Genomic DNA, 18676 nt, shown 5'->3' with positions numbered 1-18676 from the left:
TTGATTTTATGACTTAATACTGTCATTGTTGTTGTTTTCATCATTACTGTTTGATGTGCAGCAATGATTTTATTCGTTGAATGTAAAACCAAATAATTTTTTTTCGTATTTACAAGATAGTCTCCCTGCTTTATGTTAAATGTAATACAAGAATGTCTATAATAAGAAATCTTGTGGTGATAATTTAATATTTGTATAAATATATCTGTATGATCTGACCAGAATGTATTGACTCAATAAGACATTTTGAATTTAATGAATGAACAAATTTAACTGGATAGGTACTTAGGATCATTTATATTTTTTGGTTTTCATAATGAATTCCCTTCGATTTCTGTTAATTCATACATTTGAGGACCTTATTATTATTTTAAAGCACGAGAAACAGTATTTGCAAAGAATAAAGTTGACTGGGGTTTCTCTTGTTTTACTTTTAACATCCTCCAGGCCTAAAAAAAAAAAAGATTTTGTATTTCAGGTAGCTTTTATAAACCACTGAAAGTATTTGACACTATTATTGCAGTACTCCTATGGAGACCCCACGATTGCATAATGGTCTCGTATGGCCATAGTTTCCAAACACCTTGAAGGCTTTCCTGTTTATTTACAACAAAGCAAAGAGGACATGTTGTCCACCGAGAACTCCACCTCTCCCTTCATGCCTCTGTATCTCTCTCTTGGTTTTGCTCTTCTCATTCGTTCTTGAACAATGGATCTTAAAGTCTTTGTGAATGTATCTGCGTTCAGGAGCACGATCAGAATTTAACAGGAATGTTTGTGGAAAAACAATAACTGCGTCCTATCGTTACAGTCAAAGCCGTATTAGTGAGGATGAAATATGAAATTAATGGTTAGAAACTCTTTAGTGACTCGTGTTGGTATATTTAAAACAAATTCACACACACACAAGGCCAGCAGTGAAGTAGATTAGTTTAAATCACATCTGCTCTGTGTGAAAGTGATGATACAGACATACTCCATAAACTCCAGCATGCCAAAAAACACACATGTGAAACACTGAGAGACGGAGATAAACACACATAAACAGACACTAAAAAATTACATGTGGATGGAAGAAGAGTACAAGGAGGCACTCTTGAGTTTCAGCTAAAGCTTTATTACCATGTGCTTGAGTAGTTTGCAATCACACCCTCATAAAAAATAAACTATTTTATTACATTCTCCTAAACCAGAGACAGCTATAAGTAAGCCTTGTTTTGGGGGGGGGGGGGGGGGGGGGGGCTGCTCATGTTTAAACCAAATTCAACCATATTCTCGTGGACTCTCACTCGAGAGCATGCGCAGTATGATATTAGTGTGAATCAAACAATACCATTCTCAAAACCAGTTTAAACACAGAAAACTATTTTTTATATTAGCCTATAGTACACGCGGCCTCTCAATAAAATGATTTTAATTTAATTTCATTTGTCCATTCCCAAAACATTTTAAACATTTGTAGACTGGTCTATATTTTTCTAATACAGTTTAAAACTGCCTCAACAAATTACTTAACATATGTGATTTATTTATTTGTTTTGCGTGTTTGTGGATTCCGTCGGTTTTTGAAACCCACTGATGGAATGTGATTTCTGCTGAAAACATTCCTGAGCAGATTTTGTGCACAAATACCTGCGTACCCAGTTAATGAATGAGGCTGCCAATGTCTGTCAAGCTGCATTAAGTGCAAAAACTGTGAAGAAGAAAGGACATTCAATGCATGCAGCAAGTATGTGAGGCGCTGTGGAAAAACATTCATTTTCGACTAATGCGTTGTTTGCTTTCCACAGTTTGCACTGAGGAAAGAAAAAAAATTCTTACATTCATTTAAAGCAACACTGTCATCTGTTGGTGAGACTGTCACAGCACAACAGCTTCAACTCAATAAGTCCTACTGAAGCTCTAATGTATCTTTCACCCCCTTTCATTGCATGTGAAACATTCATTCTTCACTAGACATTGCTTATAACGTGGCAGTTTATGTAAAGCAAAAGATTTGAACTCCATTCACTGTGCTTAGCCCTGGACATCCATCTCTGGCTCCGTCTCTGTAGGCCCTTCTTTTTTTTAAACCAAACTATCAGTCATTGAGTCTTTGATCGTTATGTTCCAGAATATGTGATCGGGCTCTGACTAGCCCGTGATGACACATGGCATCGTGAAGTAGCCGGATGGATGAGGGAGGACCATGCAACCCTGATCTGGGCTGGGGGCGTATGCAGGGGGTCCTTCTGAAGGGTTATCGGTTGGGCTGTCGACGGGGTCGGTGTTTTGAGTTGCTGGCGTGGAGGTGGGAGGAGTTACAACGCAGCCTCCGTTTTCTGGAGCAAAACTCTCACACTTTCTCGACACGCACATGTGTTTGTTCAGGAGGCAGGATTCCTCGCAGCACATAATATAAGGCCCGCTGAAGTTCATGCCTGATTTGTCTTTGCACACGCCTTCCCCCACATAGGCGTGCAAGTGGTTTGATCCGCTTGACCGTGCCATTTTAACAGCATCTTCACTGTGTGACAAATGCGGCTCCCAAGAGACACTGTAACAAATTTAAGTGTAAAATGAAAATATTGTCAGACATCGAAATTTAAGAGACACACGCATGAAACTGAACTCACTTCCATAATGTGTCTTACAGTAAGTTTGAGGGTTTGAAAAGAAAAGAGGAATTAGGCGACACGGTTCACTTCATTTTAGAGAAGTGTTGCTATTATTAACTAAAACTAAAACCAAAACTAAAACTATTATACATTGCTTTTCAGTAATACTGCTGAAATATAAATACAATCTAAATAAGAATAATGAAATAAAATATAAAAATATATTATACACATTGTTGAAGTTCTGAAATGACTAAAACTAAAGCTGAAATAAAATAGTTAAACAAATAATTAGAATAAAAATTTAAACCACATAAATCTCACAAAGATGTCTAAAACAAAATATAAAAATAAAAGCTAATCTATATGATATAGCCTATTATATTTATATATTATATTATAACATTGCATGGTATATTTGATATTTATATTGATTTTTATAGTCATATATTTATTGCAAAATGTTGTAATTTGATTCAGAGCTTACTTGCTTTTGCAGACACTGACATTATCTGCAGCCAGAAGTACACAGATGGAGGTTGACTCTTTCTCACTTTGGAGATTTGGCCATCCACCGGGAGTCTTCTGAAAGAGAGAAAGATAGAAAAAAAATTATGTAGTCTACTAGTTATAAAACCTAGACTGTACTTAGACCAAAAAGGCATATTTGCCATCATTTTAGCTTTTGTGTAAAAGAAACAGTGAAATAGAATACCTTTTGACAAAGGTATTGAAATAAAAAACTAATTGAAAACACTATATCAGTTATATTGTGCATCAACTGCAGATTCACCTTAAACATTTACTGTCCTGAGATCAGTTAGTAAAGACTCACCTTCATCATCCCCTCCAGCACTTTGCTCTTTATGGGTGATGGAATCGATCCTTTCCAAATCTTGATCCTTCTATTATAGAATGGCACGCATGAATAAATAAACACAAACAAAAGCCGCTAAACATGAACGGACATTCCTGTACCAATACCAGTGTAATGAGATGAGATTGATTTCCAGAGAACGTATAAATTGATTAAAAGTATGCCATTTTGGATGGATGCATGAATGTAAGTGTATAGTGGGTTTCACCTGTGTAAGACTGGTAGGCCGCTGTACAAGGTGATGATAAAAAGCCCGGCCACAAACACAGCAGACAAAATGTAGATTACAGGCCTGATGGGTGATGAAACTACAAACAGACACACAAAGAATTCTTATGCATCACGTATTGAGTTCTGTCCTGTGGGTATCAACTACTTTTGTCCTAAGCATAAATCATTTTACAAAGATATTTCCAGATCTTTTTCTTACATCTTTGTTATTTTAAAAGAAGCTTGTGATGAATTATGTACACATGAAGCTGATTACTTCCGTACAAAAAAGATAGAAGGGCATGCAATGCAATGCATGCAACAGGACACAATAGGATATTTTTTATTTTAAATTTCTAACATTTTATATTTCAGTTCACATTAGTGAACTGCATTAGTTACCATGAACTAACAATGAAAAATACTTCTAATACACTATGTTAATTTGTTATAAAACGTTCATAATACCTTATTATACATTACCATATACAACATGATGTGCATTATTTTTCTAATAATTCAACGGACCAAAGTCAATTATTCCGCTTATACTACGGTTGCCACACCTCAAGACATTGATCAGATGATATATTTCAAGGTATTCGTCCGGTTTTTTATAATTTTATTTTTATTAACTAACCTTAACAAAGATGTAACAAAGTTAGGTAACACTTTATTTTAAGGTGTCTTTGTTACTAGTGTTGGGGGTAACACATTACAAGTAACGCAATCAGATTACTTTTTTCAAGTAACTAGTAAAGTAACACATTACTTTTTAATTTACAAGAAAATATCTTTTCAAAAAAGTAACGGCAGTTACTTTTTTCCCATTTATTGACTGACAAGTCTCCTGTCCCCATGTTGGGAGAAATCGGAAGTACAGAGGTGTTGTGTGCTCTGTGTGAAAATGATGTTACCATAGTTCTAGTTTAAATGTGAATGTGCATTAATTCATCCCACTTTCAAAAAACTGATTTAGTATTCATCAAAATGAATAAAACTGTAAAATGCAAACTCAGAATATGACGCAAACCTGCAATAATTAAATATGTTTAATAACACAAATGTATCTAATCCCATTTTATTAACTTATGTCTTTGGTGCTGACCTTTGATGCAGTTCAACCATACTAATAAGCAAAAATGACTTTAGATAAACTAACAATTGTGCTTGATTGTTTTTTTTTTTTTATTGCTGAAGAGTGTTGAACCTTTTTCTCCTGCGTTCTACTTTACAGACGTGAATGGGCTTTTACATTTGCTATAAATAGAACTTCTTATATTCAAAACAAACAATCAAGCCCTGCTCATATTTAAAAAGTAACACGAAAGTAACGTAACGCACTACTTTCCATAAAAAGTAACTAAGTAACGTGATATTGTAATGCATTTGTAATGGGGCGAACGAGACGTGAGAAGTGCAGATCCATTTGCAAGCTTTATTCCAAAACGTGGTCAAAAATACAGGCAGGGTCAAAACATCAGCAAACAGGTATAGCACAGGTAAGACAGAGTAATCCTAGGGCAAGCGTGGGTCTGTGATAGGCGAACAATATCCAGAGAGCTTGAGAAGAGGGGTAGTCCAATAACATGAGCAATAATCCAAACGAGATACAAACAGAGTCCGAACGGCGAGACAAGGGTTAATCCAAGATACACAGGCAGGAATCAGAAAACAGGAAACAAGGCACACAAAATGACAAGACTAACTAGAACTGGAAACTAGACTCAGTAAAGCAGCTATGACTAGGTGAGTGATAAACGCAGAACAATACTAGAGACTAGAGATGGGACATTTGACACTGAGGCTCCGAAGCCTGTTTTACTCTATTGAAGCAGACTGGTTCGAAAGACTGTGTCGAGACTTGTATCAAATCTCCGTGATCAAGTCACCGATCAGCTGTGTATATGTAATCAGTGCCTTCAGCTGTGTGTGTGGAATCAGTGCAATGGATCGTGGGAACTGTAGTCTGGAGTGATGTGTAAAAGTCTGTGTGGTGTGAGAGTCAATGTAAAGAGAAGACGACATCTGGCATTAAAGCATTACTTTAAAAGTAACTTTCCCCAACACTGTTTGTTACACATGTACTTACTATTAAAATAACAAGAAATTATGCATAATTGCATGCAAGTAACCCCAAGCCAAACCCTAATCCTAAACCTAACCATATAAGTACATGCAGTTAATTAATATTACTCAATGCTTAAATGTATAATTACACTGTAACAAGGACACCTTAAAATAAAGTGTAACTCAAATGTATTGCTCATTGTTAGTTAATATTAGTTAATGCATCAACTGATGTTAACTAATGGAAACTTATTATAAAATGTCACCAGACAAACATGCAGGGTGAATTTTCATGCACACACCAATTTTTTAACAGGATCTGATTGTATCTCAATGTAATACCAATGTAAAAAAAATAGCCCAATCTACTCAAATCCAATTTATATATCAAAATAAATCATTTTCTTGTCTTTTCTTTTAACTGACTTAAGTACTGATGTAGTAATTAATTTCTACTTTAAATTACAAGGACAAAATAAACAATGAATTATTTAAACACCATTTTAAATGTGAGATTAATGTTCCAAAGCACATCTCAATTGTGAACTGGGCATTGATAAATTATCCAAATTTCTCTCAAATTAAATTGAAATATATCAACATTTAAACAGGATATGATTAGAAGCGCACATCTGAAATCAAGGCGTTACCTGGCTTAATAGTGAACACTGCTGGTTGTGACCATTCTGATGGCTCAACGCCATATATCTCATCAGGTTTAGGCAGTAATCTGATCTGGGCCTTGTATTCAGAAGGATCTAGATCCATAACGGAAGTGTCAAAATTGCTCTCCTCTGCAGAAAGGGTACAAATTTCTGAGGTCTACAAAGAGAAAGTGAAATCATGCATGTGATCAGTCACAGCTACAATGAATCATTTAGTAAACGCAACACAGATGCTGAAAGATAACTAACGCACCTTGTCGGTCGAGATTTTTAGCTGGATGGAGAACTTAAGATCTCTGGAAACATCTGGTTTAGACCAATTCAGTTTGAAAACACCATTGCTTTCCTTCACATGGACCTGGTCAGGTTGTGAAAGTTTAACTTGAAGAAAAGAAGAATGAACGTTAGTGCTCCTCCCAAACTCCAGACGGCAGCACTGGCATGCAAGACTCTGCTAAAAAATAACATTTAAAAAAAAAAAAAAACTCACTGTGTTTTGAAGTACTGAACGTCCTAGAGTAGTACACTGGTCTCAGCTCCACTGTTAACAGGTAAGGGTCAGGGGTATTTACAGAACACATGAACTCAGAAAGCTCAACGTCTCTCGACTTCAGCTGAGGATCTTCACAACAACGACTGAGGGAGAGAAAGAGCTGTCAGTGTACAGGATGTGACATCACGCTTTAGATCAGTTTTTAGTCACATGAGTTTGTGATGGATGGAGATCTCACCTATCACTGCACCAGAGATGATAAGACATAAACTGATAATGTTCTGTCTTCATTTGCCAGGTACACGTCACAGTTGTTTCTCCCGCTATCACGCACTGCAGGTTAAAGACTCCATCTGCGAGAGGTCATGAACTTCAGGTATTTGCAGTGTAAAAAGGACATTCTTGTCTATTTTAGACTATTAGCAAAATATAAGCAAAATGAATACCATTGTGAATCTTCCAGGACACCAGGGGGCTCCAGTCACTCCAGAGTCCCATGTGACCTCGCGCCCTCACTCTGGCTTGATAATGGTAACCAGACAACAGTGATTCCTTGTCAATCATATACTCAGAAGCACTGATGTTATCCACAATCTGTTCCAGTAAAAGAGAATGAGAAAACAGATTCATTCTGTGTGGCTCTCTGAGTACTTCTCTTGACTAAGCAATTACTTAGCAACTGTTATGCTCTAGGAATGTATGTAGTATATATTTAATCCAGGCTGCATTCTACTTTGCTTTTAGACTCACACTCGCAAACTTCCCTATGCACTTTTAAAGTGTGAACAGGATATGCCATTTTAAAGTGTGAACTTTATAAGGACAGATCCTCAAACTTTATATGGACAGATCATCAGGGCCCATCGATTTCGACCGAGGGAGCGAGCCTACTTCATATGTACAATTCAGACAGCTCCATATAGCACAATGCGACACAATTGTGATGGCACTGCAGATTGCATTGGATTTACTCCCACCTCAAACAGGTCTATATGTTTTCTTACATTATATATATAACAGCCCCAGCATGCCTATATACATATAAAATGCAGCAAAAAAAAAAAACTAATTATCAACTCCATAGCTGATTCCAAGTAATCAAGGGCTCAGGATGTTTCATTCTGGCCCATTGCAAGGGTTGCATGGCACCCATGCAACATAGTCACTGAAATACATCCGAGTCAGAGGGAAGCTAGCTGTGGAAGGGCCTAAAAAACTAAATGGAACACAGTCTGGCCTGTCCCAACAGTTTCGATCTTTGCACTTGACCACTTGTCTACTTAAATGACGTATTTCCTATATTTGGCCCAAGTGTTCAAGTGGGACTGCAAGCCTGTAGAACTATTGATTATCCGATGGGAAACACTTAATACAACATAGTGTAAAAATGCATATTTTAAAAATAAGTCTTTAAAATAAACTTTTTCTGTTCAATAGACCCTATGAACGACACAATTTAATTTAATAAGTGATAAACAGTTGCAAACATTTTTTTTTCTTTTATCTGGGTACTTAAAATTCTTTTGCGAATACTGTGAATTCAGACACACTTTACAAAAAGTTTTTTGCGTACTGTATAGTAGGGAATTATACGATTTCTGATGTAGCTCTAGTTTATGAGTGTAATTCAATCATTCATTTAAAACACTGATTTATTCACAAACAAAATCTGTTGGCTATGTGAGCGAGTCATTGAATCACTCACTCAACCGGTTCCTTCAATACACTGATTCTTTCAGGAAGTAAACCTGTGGCACTGCGTGTTGTCAATATTTCATCAGAAGTGTAAGTTACTACTCAATATTTACACCTTGTTTATTTTTTATTGTGTAAAAAACAATTTCACATTTTCATGCTATCAATGTTACTTTTAGTCAATTCATCACACCGGAAGATGATTTGTGTGCATAAATATTACAAGAAGGTAGTCCCTTGAATATGTGCAAGGCCTCCGGTGTCATTCAGTTTACAGAAACAATCTGTTATTCTACTTGATACTGCAAACTAGTAATTGTTTTCCAATTCGTGTAATTTAGTATCTTAATGCATCCTAAGTATCAGAAAATAACAGTAACACATGGAGCATGCACGTGCAAGCATGCAATCATTGGTAAACAAATGATCCTCTGTCAACCTATATAAACACATAACACGCTCAGCATTTACCTATGTAAATATATCCAAATCTTGACAGTGGATCTGTTTCCAGTTTCAGAACGCTAGCATCACTCTTTCATGTGGAGGCTTTATCTTAGGTGGGAATCGTGTGAAGTCTGAGGTTATGATGTCATTACAATGGCAGATTGTGGTGTTTGATATTACAGTGAAACAGAGCTGCTTCTGCACAGACATTGTTCTAGACAGGATATCCACAAGATATCCTATCAGATAATATTTGAGTGTGTCAGAACCTTAATGCCATTCAGGCTTGGAGTCTATTGGCATTTTACTCATTTAAATCAATTGTTTCATTACGAATATAAATATATACAGTACATTGTCTTTCAAAAGTCAGCAAGTATCTTAATGTTTTTTATTTTTTTATTTTGATTGAATGAATGACTGAAATTATTCTAATATGCTGATTTGGTGGAATATTTCTATGGAAATCATGATGTTTTTCAGAATTCTTTGATGAATAAGTGTGTGGGTGTTTGTATGTATAATTTTACTTTTTATATATTAATATTATTTATAAAATATATATTTTATGTTAATCAGCACAATTTAAGTGAAACATTTAACTGAATTAAAGGTTGTTAAATTATCTAATTCTTTGCACTAAGAGTCCAAACTTTAAATGTTAAAAAATCAATACGACCTCACAAACTCCGAAACTTTCGTCCGTCATAAAAAAAATTGGATCAGGTTCGATTTTCTGCGTTTTCGCATCCATAGCAAGCATTTTGATAGGAAAGGATGACACATTAGAAAAAAAAAACGAAAAAACATATACAAAAATTTCGGACTCAGTATGCAATGGCCTTAAGGGTGCATATTAGTATTTAAGTATAAGCATTTTGGGTAGATAAAGCACAATGATGATTTTTTTTTTCTGACAGTGTAGTGTGTGTGTGTGTGTGTGTGTTTGTACTTACAGTCCAGTCATGCATGTATCTGCGATACTGAAGCTGGTACACAAGAGTTCCTGTGATGTTTGAGGATACAGGATACGGGCTTCTCCAGGACAGCAGATGACCTCCGCCATCGGCCACCCTCTCTGTCAAATCAATTGGGGCCCTAACTTTTCCTGAAATCACACACACACGCAGAACGGTGAAAGGCTTTTCCATGCCAAAGATGCTTTAGAAGGTAAATGCACATGCACAAAACACACACTCACCATGCTTAGCAATTCTGAGAGTTGTGGCTCTGTGCACACATGGTACTTTGAAGTATAGAATGTGATCTGTATGCAAGGTAAACCTCTCGGAGTTATAGCGGCACATGTGAGAGATCTTCCCATTGGATAAAAGCACACCGGATGTGTTTGAGACGCAAAGTGTGTCGTCACTACAGAGAGGGAGAGAATTGTAGAGAGAATTGTCCCATTGTAGAATTTCTTTCATTGTGTGTTTGTTTGTCTCTTTTTTTCACCTACTCTATACTGTCGTCATAGTAGTATAATTCATGTGTGTTTTCTCGTGGATCGACCTCCCATGTGCACTGTGCATAGCTCATGTAGTCATTGTGGCACTGCAAGGAATCCAGCACTGCAGATTCTGAAACAAGAGTTCAAAGGTCAGTATTAAGTGTAATGACATCAGTTTATGTCTGAGATGCACAGATTTGATAGACATTGCAACATAAGAGTCACTAAATTGCCACTGCATCCCAAACAATTGTTTTTGTTTTTTTTGCTTTCAGGCGAATAATACTTAATACAGGCTTAATTAGTTTAGTAGTACAGGCTTAAATAGTGGCACAGATCAGACTTATTACAGTTAACTAAAACTGAAATTAAAATTAAAAACATAAACACATTTTTGTTTCTTGAAATAAATGTTAACTGAAATAAAGATATATTTATTTTATTTCAGCTAGCAACATTTTTGATTTGAATTTAGCTTACTGTGATGTACTATAACTAAAATTAAATAAAATTAATAAAAGCTATATAGACATAAAAAAAATGTCAAAAACACACAACAAAATGACTAAAATGGAAAATATAAAAATAAAAACTGATTCAAAATATTAATACAAATTATAATAGTTTCTCAATGATGCTAAAAATCACTTCACAGATATTCTTTTTTCAGGTAAGAGACTCATAAAATGTCCATAAATGTTTTTTATTTGCAGTGTTTATGACTATGAAATGTATTTTAGGTAACTGTCTTAAAAACGTTTTTCACTATTTATTATTTTTGATAGTTTTGCCGTAACTAATGTTCTTATTTTTTGTCATTTTTAAAAATAAATACACTTAATTTAAATTCAAATTTAAACATTAAGTTAAAAAAAAAGAATAGTCATTATTATTTTTAGCTTTTGTTTAGTGTGTGATATTACAAGACATGTCAGCTTGCCAAAAACTATTGCTCATTAAAAATTGCAATGCATGAATACGTGAAATGTGTGGCCACAGACGGGAACTTCCAGTGACTTACTAGACTGACAAAGCTCTGGGTGATGTAAGTTTTGGATTGCTGTTTTTTTATTATTATTATTAGATTCTGCAAGGCTCTCGAGATTAGGTAGAAGTGAACTTCTAAAATCAGATCTTCAGAGCTGCTTTATACTGACCAATCTAAGCCACGTCCTGAATTACAAGTGTCTGCAAAGGAAAATCTCTATTGACGTTTAGTCCGGTCCAAGATAAGGATTTATTTTGGCTGGGATAATAAAATTTATATGTATGAGTTCAGAACGGAGGCCCCAAGAAGATTAGAACACGCTGATAAGGGTTTATCTGGTGGACACAGGCCTGAACTAAACAGGCTGCATGAAAAAGAATTGAATGCAATAATATCTGAAAGGGTTATCTTTATCTCTCACCTTTCCCAGGCTTGACTTCATGATGAGGACAATTTTCATCACTGATGTCCCCCCTGACCAGCAGAGCGAATCCAACCAGATGCAGAATCCATGTACAGAACATTGTAGCTGACATCCAAGATCAGAAGCCTGGTGCTTGTAATAGCAGGTGATTCTTCTGGTTACTTTCAAGATATCTGAAACCAGTTCTGATGGTTAGAACCACTCAATTTAAAGGAACAGTTCACCTACAAATATAGATTATATCATCATTTACTCAACGTCATGTCATTTGGGCCACGTCTGAAGAATGTTAACCTTACTGACTTTTAAAAAATGCTGAGCCGTTCTTCAAACTCGCTTATTTTGTGTTCCACAGAAGGAAAAAAGTGATACAGTATTGAAAAAACAAATGAGTGCGTGTTGTCAGAGTTTTATTTTTAGGTGAACTATTACTTTAGAGAACAAATGCGACAAGACATCATGCTGTTATAAAAGCAAACACAAACACATAGGTCTAAAAACACACCACAGACATGCTTCTGAGAATTCTCATTGGTTTTAAGCACAAAACTGACTTCCTTTTTCTCACACGTTTATGCTAACAAAAACACATAGGTCTACACTTTTTCCCCTCATTAAAAAAAACATTTGTCACTGAAAGTCTGAAAGCCTTTGCATGATGCAAACTTTAAAGGTGAAGCGTGCCTCAAGTAATTTTTGTGCCACCAAACAAAATTTTAAAAACAATGAGTTTTCTATCAAGTTTCCTGAGCGCTCCTCCTGTTTACCATTGGTCCGACAAACAGATTGTTTCGCCTCAACCTCATATTATTGGTTGCAACTAGAGTAAGAAGCGATTTAACATTACACACTTCACTTTAAAAGTATTAGTAATTTTAAAAGTGTCACAAAGCATCTAAAAAACAAGACACGTTGCATATATTATATTGCTTACTGTTTTTGACAAAAGCATGGTGACCTCCGAATCCATCTTTCAATGAAGAATTCAAAATCCATCTTTTAATGAATGGAGCACTTCCAGGAACAGGTGAACATCTTAAACAGCGCTGTAGATCTTCATACTTGTACATAAAACCGCTCGTTTGGGGTGAACCTGACCATCTACCCGTAAACCACTAATGGAGCAATGTAGCGTAAAAACAGTGCGGCGTACAGTACTACGTCTACGTTTCTCGCAACTGCCAGGAAACTGTAAAGAAAGGGATTTCCCTAAGCTTAAAAGAGGGTGAGGGGCGTTGGGGGAAAGAGATGTGGTCACACAGAACACGTCCTGACGGAAGAAATGACTTTAAACTGTGTTTAGTTTGTAAAAGTTAGTTCATGTTTTTAAGTTTACGCTTTCATTTAGAGGTTGCTCGGCATACCGGAGGTGTGCTATATTTAGCTGCGGTGAAGTACACACGTGCATGTTGGTGAATGAACTCAATGAAAAGGCCAGAAAAGCAACAGGTTTTTGCTCCTACGGTAACATAAACTGTTTTTTCTACAACAGATCTTGGTGGTCTTGACTTGCGCATGCACTGCGTTGCAAAAAAAAAAAAACCCAAAAAACATGGTCAATTTATTTGAAGGTAACTTGTTTTCTGGAAATATATCTTGATCTTTTTTTTTGTATTTGTTCCTTTTTTAAGCACAATACTCTAAATATAGCTATATTTATGATTAAAAGCATAAATCTTAAAGCATTAATATTGAGTGTTTTATTATTTTAGGTTAAATTTTGTAATTTCTCAGAGAATATATATATATAAGATATAATATATAAATGCACACACACAATTTTTTTAAATCTCAAAAGGTTTTGTGTATTCACAGGCAGAAGTCCTTTTTTTTCTCCTTGAATTGTTTGATATTTTTCACACATTAGTATTCTATTTAATTAACTCACTTAAATCACAATATATATTAGTGCAAACATAATAATTCTGTAAACACCAGCATATTATAGTATTTCATAGTCTTACTCATTTCATACCATATATTTTTTAACTTCAGTAAATGGCTGTATATAATTTCGGTAGCTTAAAGCCTACTCTGGAAAAAAAACGCATTGAGAAATCAGTGAATTATAGAGTTGCATACTCTTCTAAATGAATATTAGTTTTTTTTTTTAAAGTCCTTACCTGTATTTTTGTCATCGAGAAAGGCTTGTAAACATTCCATTCATGAGTGCTTGGATAAAAGTGAGTTTAACTTGGTCTGATGCAGTCAACTTCAAATCAGTATGCTTTCCTAAGCTGCGTTCTCATTACTGAAGTGCAATTGCACTCTTGAGATCATTTACTTAAACTACCTCAAAGACAAAAGTTCCTTTTTTTTATCTCTCAGTTGGGTAAAAACATCAGTTGCTTGGCCATCAGAAACAGTCTTACCACAGGAAGAAGGTTAACTGAATGTGAACCAAAATAAAAAAAAAACTGACCAATGATGTCTTGATCAATACATTTTAACGACAGTATTCACCTTTACCACATAAACAGCACCATATTATGGACAAGGAAAGTCACAGCTCTCAGAAGCAGGAAAGAACACCTCAACACATGTATTCACACCAACATAAATTGACACTGACGCACCCACATTCACTAACACACATGCTAAAATACACCCATGAACTCACATATGCAGACTCAAAAGAGCTTTTCAGTAAAAGGCAGGAGATCTTGGAAATGTCAGAAAAGTATCTCTTTCTCTTCCTCTTTCTGTCTGTACATGATGCGTGTTTTTGCATGCATGAATTATACTCTGCTCTTCTATTCAATTTCATAGTGATCAAAGTCATTCAAATCAAATCTAATAAGTTTTTCGCCTTTTTGATTAGTTGCAGATGGAAGAATGTTTGAACATCCAGTCTATTTCTCTCATATTTCCTTTAACCACACGCAATTCCTTGGTAACTTGAGCAACTTGGAGTCCTAAATGAAGGCTAACCAAAAATACTCAAAACGCTTAGCAATGCTGGTAATTCTGTGACACTGGATTGTATTTTTGGCTTTTTTAATTCACAGCATGCCATGGTTTATACTAGGGTTGGACAAAATAATGTGAACACCCTTTATTATAGGGGTTATTAACATTACATTATAGGGTAACATTTTATAGGCTAGAGTGAAAAAAACTCAAGTTGGCTTATAATTAAAAGTTGCAATTATCTTTTTGTTCTCTATATTCTCTAGGTTGTGTATCAGTAAACTGTGTTCAGCAGTGTTAAGGCCAAAACATAAGAGATGTTTAGCAGTTCGTCTGCTAAACAACGAACCGCCCTTTGGGCGGACATTCTTCATATTTTGGTAGCCCAAAATGAATTTATCTAGCCCAAATAAAAGAGGCATCAGCTGAACTTCACAAATCAGCATGATGAAAAACTTTGTGTGTTTCCTTCAAATAAAGACAGTATGTATGTATGAATGAATGAATGAATGATGCATTTATATAGCACTTTATTGTGTATTGCTGTACACCCAAAGCGCTTTACAATCATGTGGGGGGGTCTCTCCTCAACCACCACCAGTGTGCAGCATCCACTTGGATGATGCGACGGCAGCCACAGTACAACAGCGCCAGTGCACTCACCACACACCAGCTACAGGTGGAGAGGAGAGAGAGTGATAGAGCCAATCAAGTGTATGGGGATTATTAGGAGGCCATGAAAGGCAAGGGCCAGTAGAGGGAATTTGGCCAGGACACCGGGGTTACATCCCTACTCTTTACGAGAAGTGCCATGGGATTTTTAATGACCACAGAGAGTCAGGACCTCGGTTTAACATCTCATCCGAAAGACAGTGCTTTTTGACAGTATAGTGTCCCCGTCACTATACCGGGGCATTAGGACCCACACAGACCACAGGGTGAGCACCCCCTGCTGGCCTCACTAACACCTCTTCCAACAGCAACCTAGTTTTCACCAGAGGACTCCCATCCAGGTACTGACCAGGCTCAACCCTGCTTAGCTTCAGTGGGCAACCGGTCTTGGGCTGCAGGGTGATATGGCTGTGGACAGTAGGGGTGCAACAAATCACACAACTCATGGTTTGGATCGTATTACATATTGAATATATGAATACATATGTGACCCTGGACTACAAAACCAGTCTTAAGTCGCTGGGGTATATTTGTAGCAATAGCCAAAAATGCATTGTATGGGTCAAAATTATAGATTTTTTTTATGCCAAAAATCATTAGGATATTAAGTATAGATCATGTTCCATGAAGATATTTTGTGAATTTCCTTTGTGAATTTTGATTAGTAATTTGCATTGCTAAGAACTTCATTTGGACTACTTTAAAGTCGATTTTCTCAATATTTTGATCTTTTGCACCTTCAGATTCCAGATTTTTAAATAGTTGTATCTCGACCAAATATTGTCCTTTCCTAACAAACCATACATCAATGGAAAGCTTATTATTATTCAGCTTTCAGATGATATGTAAATCTCAATTTAAAAATATTTTTGTGGTCCAGGGTCACACATAAGCTGCTTTTAGACTAATGAGAAAGCTTTGAGTTCTGAAACAAGATGTTTTTATAGTACAATGAATGAAAGAATATGTCAAAAGATCAAGGGAATTTTGGTTTCTCAGTTCATGACCCCATTAAGACTGCATATACAAAAAAGTGCAAAACTTCATCAGCAAAGAAGAATGGTGAATGATAGGGGCCGTAAAGCAATAAGAAGGATTGTGTCCAAATAACACAGAACTACTGTAGCAAAATTGACAGCAAACCTCAATATTCACCTTGAAGTGAATACACAAAAACTGACCACAGAGACAAAACCAACATCCATGAAAGAGCTGCAACTGATACAACTTTTATAACAGATACCATTGCTAAACTGCGAAAAAGATGGTGTCATGATCATAAAACTTGTGCAGCACCAAGATGAACTTCAGCATTTGCACTGTCCATTGACTTGAATATTGATAGCTGACTGTATTATCAAACCACTGTGGGGAGTTTCGCAAAGAAGAGAGAGAAGCAGATTCCCTTCTTCAATGTCTCTAAACCAACTGGCAGATGTTCTGATAGATGACTGGAGAATATTTAAAGGAAACTATTTTGGGTTGGAAGCCGAATTAAAGGCAAAGGGTGATCAACCACCTTAATAATTAAATATTGTTCATATTATTTTGTCTAACTCCTGTAGAGGTGAAGAAATAGTAATTACAGAGAAGGACTAGGAAATATTGCATGCCAGCTTTGACGTCTCATTGCCCACATAAGCACCAAAGATCAATTTCTCAATGCATGTACTAACCGCAAGACTACAGCCACAGAGTACATGATTTCAACTGCTTCAAAACTGTCTTCATTATAGCTCCATCAAGGAAGTATGAATGAAATTTCAGCTATAAAAATTCACATTGAATGCTTTTATATGCTTTGGTTTGTATGCTCTCTTCAGTTTTGATGGCTGAATGCTTGATCTGTGCATTAAAAGTTCAATCACATTAAAGCGATGTGAAACTGTGACGCTTCCTGACCACAAGGGACTGGCCATAAATTACATTAATACCTCTGCCACAAAAATAATTCGCATGAACTATTAAGCTCAGGTTGGATGGCAAATATCAGCTTCCTTAAACATGCATCTACATGAACAAACCAACATTTAATCAGCATGTTTCAGTAAAGCCTTTACAAAGCATTATTGTGAGAATTGCCCTGTTAGAAACAGTTATTTTTAGTGTTCCCCAGTTGCATTTATCAAATTTTTCATCGTTAAAGTATGCTGTCAGTCTCCAAACCTTCTGTGGACATTGCAAGGCGGGAAGCATTGTAGAGACAGACAGACAGACAGACAGACAGACAGACAGACAGACAGATAGATAGATAGATAGATAGATAGATAGATAGATAGATAGATAGATAGATAGATAGATAGATAGATAGATAGATAGATAGATAGATAGATAGATAGATAGATAGATAGATAGATAGCTCACCAAATGAAGCTCATCGTCCAATGATTTTCTTTTCCTTTTCGTCATGCCATCACCATTTTAGGAACTATGATTTCTGATTACTTGACAAACGACAATCAGCCTTTACTTGTACTTGTCAAGAGCATGACTGTCTGTCGGACCACATGTTAAAAAGAAAAAAATTAAAGAAGAAGAAAACCGAGAGATAAAGAGAGATCGTGTGAAGATATGACATGCAGTGTGGGGGAAAAGGCAAACTGTTAATTTACAGATGAGCAGAACGAGCCTCTGTAGATCACAGCCTTGTTATGAGTGACAATATGTCTTATAATATTTGATTCCTATCAGAAACAGATAGATAGCTCACCAAATGAAGCTCATCGTCCAATGATTGTTTTCCTTTTTGTCATGCCATCACCATTTTAGGAACTATGATTTCTGATTACTTGACAAACGTCAATCAGCCTTTACTTGTACTTGTCAAGAGCGTGACTGTCTGTCGGACCACATGTTAAAAAGAAAAAAATTAAAGAAGAAAACAAAGAGCGATAAAGAGAGATCGTGTGAAGATATGACATGCAGTGTGGGGGAAAAGGCAAACTGTTTATTTACAGATGAGCAGAACGAGCCTCTGTAGATCACAGCCTTGTTATGAGTGACAATATGTCTTATAATATTTGATTCCTATCAGAAAAAAATGCATTTGTTTTGATGGCTTCTATTTCATAAGCAGAAGAGAGCTTGAGCAGCATATTTCTATGTACAGCAGTTAGTTGCTTCACTGATGTAGCTGTGAATACAGTATGCACACAATGCAGTAAAACAGTACGCTGCT

At 36.0% G+C, this 18676-nt stretch overlaps 1 protein-coding gene across 4 annotated transcripts; it reads right to left on the bottom strand.

The window, feature by feature from the left end:
- Window positions 1–914: 914 nt before the first annotated feature.
- Window positions 915–17969, bottom strand: LOC306864973 (interleukin-3 receptor class 2 subunit beta-like). 4 transcript variants are annotated; one of them, XM_079409296.1, is made up of 14 exons: window positions 17863–17969; window positions 11914–12089; window positions 10514–10634; window positions 10256–10425; window positions 10011–10162; window positions 7359–7506; window positions 7151–7265; window positions 6910–7055; window positions 6673–6800; window positions 6405–6576; window positions 3683–3782; window positions 3433–3502; window positions 3085–3182; window positions 915–2536 (listed from the first exon to the last, which is right to left on the bottom strand). In XM_079409296.1, exons 2-14 carry the CDS (start codon window positions 12026–12028, stop codon window positions 2134–2136), a joined length of 1938 nt encoding a protein of 645 aa, XP_079265422.1. In that variant the 5' UTR covers window positions 12029–12089; window positions 17863–17969; the 3' UTR covers window positions 915–2133. The 4 variants fall into 4 exon arrangements, with proteins under 4 accessions (XP_079265422.1, XP_079265425.1, XP_079265424.1 ...); XM_079409299.1 differs by lacking the exon at window positions 17863–17969 and adding an exon at window positions 14040–14178; XM_079409298.1 differs by lacking the exon at window positions 17863–17969 and adding an exon at window positions 12851–13096.
- Between the last annotated feature and the right edge of the window lie 707 nt (window positions 17970–18676).

The sequence above is a fragment of the Barbus barbus genome, assembly GCF_936440315.1.
Source record: "Barbus barbus genome assembly, chromosome: 4".
In the NCBI taxonomy this organism is placed as follows: domain Eukaryota; kingdom Metazoa; phylum Chordata; class Actinopteri; order Cypriniformes; family Cyprinidae; genus Barbus; species Barbus barbus.
This window is presented reverse-complemented; position numbering and strand designations above follow the sequence as displayed.

Coding starts and splice junctions, on each gene's coding strand:
- LOC306864973 (XM_079409296.1), bottom strand. CDS start 12,028: ATGTCAGCTACAATGTTCTGTACATGGATTCTGCATCTGGTTGGATTC. Junction 6,577..6,672: donor TAAAAATCTCGACCGACAAG/GTGCGTTAGTTA, acceptor TTCTCTTTGTAG/ACCTCAGAAATTTGTACCCT. Junction 3,503..3,682: donor GGCCTACCAGTCTTACACAG/GTGAAACCCACT, acceptor ATTCTATAATAG/AAGGATCAAGATTTGGAAAG.